Source organism: Podarcis gaigeae (assembly GCF_964106915.1).
Source record: "Podarcis gaigeae genome assembly, chromosome: 2".
NCBI lineage: Eukaryota > Metazoa > Chordata > Lepidosauria > Squamata > Lacertidae > Podarcis > Podarcis gaigeae.
Genome location: NC_139679.1, coordinates 108,465,695 through 108,474,132, shown reverse-complemented (window position 1 = coordinate 108,474,132; position 8,438 = coordinate 108,465,695). Strand labels below are relative to the sequence as shown.

The following is an 8,438-nucleotide window of genomic DNA, read 5'->3' as shown; positions in this document are numbered from 1 at the left end:
TGGGTTGGTTTAAAAATAGTAAAAAAAAAAAAGGAATTTGGGGGAAACCCCTGATATTTTATTTTTTATTTAAAGAAACATATACACTGCTAACAACAACAACCCTCGAAGCAATTCACGGAAAAGGTAAAAAGATTTAACAATAATTCAAAACACCCAGAAAAATAAAATCAGCAACAAACCCAAAACAGATTAAAACACACTGCAACAGTCTAAATTTCTGGGTAGGCGTCTCTATAAAAAATAATTTAGCAGGCGGTTCTGGGAGGTTTGCTGGTTCCTAAACTTTAATTCCAGGTCTAAACTATTGGAGGAGAAAATTCTAGTCCTATATCAATCTGGCTGTGCTGTACAGTATATGATATATAACGCACCTTTAACAAAATGAGCTTGGGCGCCCCCCGGAGGGCAAAAACAAAGCGTTTGAAAATCGTAGGGAACGGAGTAAGAAATCTTTAAGGCAAACATCAGCGGAGGCGGAGATCGGGATCTCTTGCAAGCTCTTGCAGTACCAGCCATACGCACCTGGCTTCCCACTGGCATCCCCCCCCCCCCAACTCCTCGTCTCCTCCCCACACATTAATGGTAGCATTCCACAATTACATTTGCAAGCAGCCCCCGCCCCTTCAATCCCGCTGCCCTCCATGACCATTTGCTGCATTCCTTCCAACTGCAAAAGTTTGCAAGTTTCTCTTCAACGCTCTTTCAGGGCCTGATCCAGGGGCGGCTGCCGCTGCTGTTTTGCAAGCACCCGTCCCTTTTTTGCAGCTCTGCAAATTTCTAACGAAACCTGCAGGGGGAGAACAGCGGCGCAATCACAAGCAGTTCTCCAAGGTCAACATTCGCGCTGTTTGAAATATATGTTTACGCTGACATGGCTTTGCTTGCTCCCGACCACAGAAAGAAAAGCAAGAGATCCAGGGGCTTGGAGAGGGGGGGGGGGCGGGACCCTGTAGCTTTCCTTTAGAGGCACAATGCGCTCCAGAGAGAAGCCTCCCCAGATTCCGCTAGGCGCTCCGATGGATTCCCACCGCTTGCAGCGCGCAAAGCCGGACGAGGCGAGCAAAGGGGTGTGCGGAAAGCCGCCGCCGCCGGGAATCCTTCCTTTTCCTGTCTGCAAAGGCAGGGTGGATCCATTGCTTGCAGCAGCAGCAGCAGCCGCCTCCGCCTCCCCGCTTGGCCTATTGGCTCGCTGGCGCAGCTGCTTCCACCTCTCCCTGGAAGGAGCCACTCGGTGGGTTGGGGGCCGTGACGCCTCGAGGCGGGATTGGCCATGCCAAGTGTCCGAAAGAGATCCTTGCAAGTCCCGGCCAAAGCTCCGCCCACGACGTTACTACTGACTAACAACTGTTCATGTGAACACTCGCTGGTGCAAAAGGTTCCATCTTGGCTTTCTTCTGGTGCCTTCCTGTTCCATGCAAGCTGTGGGCTCTTTCCCTCCAGCTGTGGCTTGCTGGGTCTCCTGAGGGAAGTTTGGCACTTCTCAGGTAGTGGGGGCACCTGGAGCTGCCTGGAGTCCAGTGCTGATATTCCTGGGCTGGCTAGGCCGAAGCAGGCATGCCACACACCCCACGCCAGCGCTTGCAGCCCCGCGCCCCGGTTTGGTCAGAGATGGAGACGCGGAACTTCCTCGCTCTCTGGGGTGAGCTGCTGATTCTCAGATGGATCGAAAACCGGCCCCCCAACAGCGACATCTACGAGGACCTCTCGGCCCAGATGATCGCCAGGGGTCACGAGCGCAACGCCTCGCAGTGTCGCAACCGGGCCCGGGACCTGAAGCGCAGCTACCGGAGAGCCAAGGACGCGCAGGTGTGCGCCGGCGCCGAGCCGGTTTCCTGCCGCTACTTCCGAGAGCTGGACCGGATGTTTGGCGGAGAAATGGACGGCGTGGCGAACCGGAGCCTGCCCAGCATGGACGGATCTGCCCGGGTGGTGGTGAAGACGGAAGAGGCGGAAGACATGGAGGCGCAGGTCTCTGAAGAGGAGGGCAACCAGATGACGCCGCCAAACACGCTCTCGAGCATGGACGCCGACACGGACACTGAAACAGAACCGAACCTCGGGGTCTCGCGAGAGCTGGTGGCCGGCGACCCGGATGTGATTGAAACCAAAATAGGGGAGGAGTGCCCCAGTGACAAATCTCTGCCTTTATACGGGCAACCGGTGGCTGGCCCCAGCGAAGATGGGCACCATTCTGTGGCTGGTGAGCAAATGTTGTGTTGCTGCGGTGGCCTTTCTGTGGGTGCTCTCGGCTGTTTGGCCGGCGAGGTGTCAACCGGCTGTGGGAACCGACAAGAACAATTTTGGGTTCTTGTGGGGTAGGGTAGCATGACCTGAATTCCCCCTGTTTAGAGATCCGAATTAGATGTGCCTCGCCAGAGAGGAACTGACGTGAAATTTAGTCTCAAGAGTGGAGCCTGCGTAAGGTTGGATGCTATGCAAAACGTCCCGGTTAGCCGGGAATGCCATATGGTGCTGTGTGTCTAGGTCTGGCCAATTTTGGTCGAATGTGAGAGGGAGGGGGCCTGGGAGGCTCTGAAGGAGCCTGGGAGGAGGTTGCTTAGATTTTCATCCCTGCAGCCAATCAGCCTTCATTCCGGGTGAGGGCAGCTCCACCCTGGCAAATTGATTGGATGGTGGGATAAGCTGGCAGGCAGGCAGGAAAAAGGAAGCAAGGGGTATAGGAAGGACAGAAAATGGAGGCGGGAGGGAAAGGGTCTGTGGGGCGGATTCGGCTGGCTGAGAGGGTGGGGAAAGGCTCTCAGAAAGGGAGAAGCTCAGTGGGCTTGATTCCACAGGTGATATGATATCAGCTATGCTACCAATGACATTAATTATTGGCAGCAGATGTATTATGACGCTTGGTTGCATTATAAACCCTTCCAAACAAAATTGCCTTTGTGGCTTAGATATGATTTTATTGAGAGCATTTGCAACCCTCCCTTCACCTCAGTGAATCCCAGGACAGGGTGCGAGATGCAGATTCCATAAGATCACATTCGAAACAGCTGTAAATTGGAAGCGCAAACCATAGAACAGGCTCCCTAGCATAGCCCTGAATCTCCGAAAATGCCTGGGCAAACAGGTCTCTTCAGTAGGCGCTGTGATGGCAAGTGTTTCAGCACCAGGTGTGCCACTACAAAGACAGACTTTTCTCGTGTTGCCACATAATGCACACCCACCAGTGGCACATGGTAGCATACAACTAGGGTTATTCGTTTTATTATTTTCCTATTTTTATATTTTTATATCCCATATAAAAGCGCATATGTGGTTCATACTGCTCTGTGGGACATTGTCAGTCTGGGGCCTCCTCCTGCCAATGTTAAAGATCAGCACAAGAGACTTGCTCTTTATTGAATGTTTATCCCATTCTTCCTCCAAGGAGTTCAGTACATGGCTCTATACTACACACCATGTCATCCTTAGAACAGACATGTGATGGATGCAGCTTAGGATGAGAGGCAGTGACTTGCCCGAGGCCACCCAGAGAGCTTTGTGACTGAGGGGAACTTGAGCCTGGGTCTCTTTGGCTCTAGTGAGGCCCTCAATAACACGGGGGGGGGGGGTGTTTTGGCCCAGTGGGCCAGTTTTTCTTCCCAACCTGCAGGCCAAACCACCTGCCAGTCATCTTATAACCCCTACTCCAGTGCTCTACCTTTGCAAAGCTTCAGGCTTATGTAAATCCATGCTCCCCTGACTAACCCAAAGGGAAAGAGGGAATCTGGAGTCTCGGCCACCTGCTATTCTCTGTCCTTTGCAGCTGTGCCAGCCGGGGCTGAGCGATTGGTAAAAAAACAACCTTTGCAGTTGACAGAGCTCACCAGAGATCACAATTTGCTTCCTCTCTCCCTTCAGGCAGAGGCAGGCGGGACAACTCCCTGGGGCGCCCCCTGACAACAGCTGAGAGGATGGCGTCCATGCGGGAGAGGAAGAGGCGGTCCCATGAAGAAATGATGCACGAGATCATGACCGACTACCGGCGGACCTGGGAGACTATGGAGGCGCTTCACGAGAGGGGCGAGATCAGCGCCGGGGAGTTCCGTGAGGCGATGTTGAGGGAGATGCTTCTGGACAGGGAGGCCCGGACACGTGAGGCCCAGCTGGACCGCGAGGCCAGGGCAAGGGAGGCCCAGCTGGATAGAGAGGCGAGGGCCAGGGACAGCCATCTGGAGAGGGAGATTAGGATTAAGGAGCTCAACATGATTGAGGCGGAGCTTCGGCGCACAAGGGATATCCTCCACCCCATGGTTGACGCCGTGGTGTCCGTCGCGGAGGTCCTGCGTTCAACAAGCAGTATACAACGGCAGCCTCGCCAGGCACAGCAGAGTGGAGGGAGTAACTTCTTGGAATTGGAGGGTAGCAAATAATTATCCCCCCTTTTGTGAGGGGTGGGCATTAGTATATATAGTTACCGTGTTGGGCAGAAAGGAGGGGGTAGTAAGGAGGGGGGAAACTGTTGGAACTTTGGAAGCCAAGACCCACTTTTGGGGCAAGTACTCTCCGGTGGAGAGCCTCAGCAGAGATTTAACATGTCAAAACATGCAGCAAAGAAAAGCCCTTTCAAATGAATTCCAAAATGTCCCTTCTTAATAGTCCTCTCCAAAGTATCTCACTTCCCTAGCACAAAGATCCACCATACATTTAGTAAGTTATAAACTGCTTTACTTACAAAATTCTTCAAAGGTCAGATTCATGTGCTTTTCCATACAGCAATAAAAAAAGTTGCAAAGGCAGTAAAATGTTGCTTGGTTACAAAATGGCAAAAAGTTCCCAAGTAATTGGTATACAAAAACACTAGTTTCAGACTCCATTCTTGTCTGAAACAAAAGAGGCTGGTTAAAACCATACACAGCTGAGCTGGAGCACCCAGCTCAGGCCTCCTCACACATGGGTGAGAGAATGGCTCCGTCAGGAAGGTCTAAACACTAAAAACAAGTCGGTTTATTCTAATAATTTATTATTTATACCCCGCCCATCTGTCTGGGTTTCCCCAGCCACTCTGGGCTGCTCCCAACAGAATATTAAAAACACGGTAAAACATCAAACATAAAAAACTTCCCTAAATAGGGCTGCCTTCAGATGTCTTCTACAAGACAGATAGTGAGTGTATATCCTTGACATCTGATGGGAGGGTGTTCCACAGGGCGGGCGCCACTACCAAGAAGGCCCTCTGCCTGGTTCCCTGTAACCTCGCTTCTTGCAATGAGGGAACTGCCAGAAGGCGCTTGGAGCTGGACCTCAGTGTCTGGCCTGAACAATGTGGGTGGCCTGACTAATGATGTTTGAATGTGTGGGTTGGTGTGATACTGTACAGCTGTGAGAAATGGAGTGCTCTGAAAGCAGAGTTGTGCCATTGCACCAGAGCAGGGGTAGCTTTCCTGTGGCTGCCCAGATGTTGTAGGACTCCCAAATCCCATCAGCCCCATCGAGCATAACCAGTGGTCAGAGACAATGAGGTGTAGTTCGGCAACATCTGGAGAGCTACAGGGGATGTCCTTAAAAGCGCATTTACAGTAGTACCTTGGTTCCCAAACTTAATCTGTTCCGGAAGTGCGTTCCAAAACCAAAGCGTTCCAAAACCAAGGTGCGCTTTCCCATAGAGAGTAATGCAAAATGGATTAATCCGTTCCAGACTTTTAAAAACAACCCCTAAAACAGCAAATTAACATGAATTTTACTATCTAACGAAACCATTGATCCATAAAATGAAAGCAATAAACAATGTACAGTGGTACCTCGGGTTAAGTACTTAATTCGTTCCGGAGGTCCATTCTTAACCTGAAACTGTTCTTAACCTGAGGTACCGCTTTAGCTAATGGGGCCTCCTGCTGCCGCTGCACAATTTCTGTTCTCATCCTGAAGCAAAGTTCTTAACCCGAGGTACTATTTCTGGGTTAGCAGAGTCTGAAACCTGAAGCGTATGTAACTTGAAGCGTATGTAACCCGAGGTACCACTGTACTGCAGTCACACAATCAATCAGTAGCAGAACAGGGTACCACACAGTCAGGAAAAAAAGCTGTGAAAACAAAAACGCAAAATAAATAGAAAAGACAGACAGACCTCAGCGTAACACTCGAAACAGAAGTGTGGCACTCAAAACGGAGCATGTTCGGCTTCCGAAAAAGGTTTGCAAACTGGAACACTTACTTCCTGGTTTGCAGTGTTTGGGTTCCAAGTTGTTTGAGTACCAAGGCATTTGAGAACCAAGGTACCACTGTATTCCCTTTGCACTCCTGCAATAATACTCCCAATTATTGCACTGGGAGCGGGGCACATATTATTAACTTGAAATTGAAGCCCATGAAGGATTTGGAAGTAATGGGTGGATAGTGCCCTAAGATTTCTATCCATCCCATAATGCTATGGAGATGGACTTGGCAGTGCACGGTATTCATGCCTTGAGAAATCTCCAGCTGCCACGGGAGGGATGATGAGCAGCACTCCTTACGGGTGACCTTGGGAGGCAGTCAGCACCGTGCATAGATTTTTGCTCCTCTCTGCAACTAGCTGAAACAGAATCAGTGGTGCATAATAATCAATTATATATTCTTGCTGGGATAGCTCAGTCTGTAGAGCATGAGACTCAAGCTCCATGTTGGGCAAAAGAGCCTTGTGCTCCCTTTCCAACTCTAGAATACTAGGATTCTGGGTATGTTTGCTTGATTTATAAAGGCAAAGGAATGCCACTTTTCTTGGCCCAAGGTTGTTGATTCTTACGTTTTTTTTCTCTTTATGCATAGCTGTGTGCATTTGGTCTCCCAAGTGGGCTGGATAAAAGCATAGGGTGCAGAGGGAGGAAGTGTTTAAAAGCAAGTGGCAGGGAGTCCACTTTCACGGTCCATTTCAGGGCGTTATTTCCAAGGTTGTGGGAAATGTTTCACATCTGTGGGATCAGTCACACATGCAGCATTTGGTACAAGATAGATGTCGGCAGTGCAAGAATTTCAGCTTTAAGATCATCTTTAAAAAACAACAACCCAGGTGTCTGGCTCTAATGGTGGTTGCCTAGTTTATGAGGGCTTGCTAGAATTCTCCTTCATTAAGGGGGCATGGTTTTAATGCTTTGGAGGGTGCCTTGGCCTTGATTTCCCCCTGCTCCTCTGTGGTTTTCCAGTTCCACTTAACTCTCCACCTCCCTTCTGATTCATCCCCAATTCATTTCCTACCCATTTTAAATAAATAAATAAATAATCAATCAATCAATCAATCAATTCTACTTAAACTGTATGAACTGGATTCGGATGGTAGAATGTGAATTCCTTATGGTGTGTGCATTTGGAATATATATATATATATATATATATGCTTTCGTAGATTTTCACGGGTACAGGAATGCAGGTTTTGGTGTCCTCGGGTGTCTTCCCGTGTAAAAGTTGGGGTGTCTAGGCGACGTTTCGACGAGGTCTCACTCGTCATCTTCAGGCTGGTGCTTTCGGCTTCTTGTTACTGGAACAGAGCGGGATCTCAATGTTTGAGTTCCTATAAATACTGTAGAGGGGGTGTGGTGTCTAGCCTCCAATGTTCTGGGCAGAGAGGAAGTTCCCAGGCTAGTGTGCCTTTTCTTCTTTTGTTCCTTAATTACTTGAGAGATACCTTGAGTGATTTCTTGAGTGATATCCTGAGTACCACTTAGGTGGGTCATTAGGTGTGGATTAGTTGCTAAAGTCTTTGTGTCTTGACCTCTTGAACTTTGTGAAGAGTTTTCCTGAGAAGATGGCTGTATTGCACTTAGTTGTGCTTTGGCTTGGCTTCGTGTATAGGGGCGAGCTGTGGTTTTGTGGCTTGTGTCAGCCAGATCTGTGTAGGGATTGCAGGGGGGTGCAGCATCCGGAGGTGCCACCATGGATTGGCTACTGGATGGTGTCAGTAATTCATCTGTGGAGAGGGTCTGGGTTTGGGTCTGGTGTGGTTGATTGTGTGGACGCCAACACCAATCAACCACACCAGACCCAAACCCAGACCCTCTCCACAGATGAATTACTGACACCATCCAGTAGCCAATCCATGGTGGCACCTCCGGATGCTGCACCCCCCTGCAATCCCTACACAGATCTGGCTGACACAAGCCACAAAACCACAGCTCGCCCCTATACACGAAGCCAAGCCAAAGCACAACTAAGTGCAATACAGCCATCTTCTCAGGAAAACTCTTCACAAAGTTCAAGAGGTCAAGACACAAAGACTTTAGCAACTAATCCACACCTAATGACCCACCTAAGTGGTACTCAGGATATCACTCAAGAAATCACTCAAGGTATCTCTCAAGTAATTAAGGAACAAAAGAAGAAAAGGCACACTAGCCTGGGAACTTCCTCTCTGCCCAGAACATTGGAGGCTAGACACCACACCCCCTCTACAGTATTTATAGGAACTCAAACATTGAGATCCCGCTCTGTTCCAGTAACAAGAAGCCGAAAGCACCAGCCTGAAGATG

The 8,438-nt window shown here is 49.6% G+C and overlaps 1 protein-coding gene across 1 annotated transcript; it reads left to right on the top strand.

Moving 5' to 3' along the window:
- Positions 1 to 1,197: 1,197 nt before the first annotated feature.
- LOC310837812 (uncharacterized protein) lies at positions 1,198 to 4,769 on the top strand. The gene is made up of 2 exons (XM_083724963.1): positions 1,198 to 2,203; positions 3,859 to 4,769. The coding sequence occupies exons 1-2, from the start codon at positions 1,558 to 1,560 to the stop codon at positions 4,368 to 4,370; spliced, it is 1,158 nt and encodes a 385-aa protein (XP_083581089.1). The 5' UTR covers positions 1,198 to 1,557; the 3' UTR covers positions 4,371 to 4,769.
- The last annotated feature ends 3,669 nt before the right edge of the window (positions 4,770 to 8,438 follow it).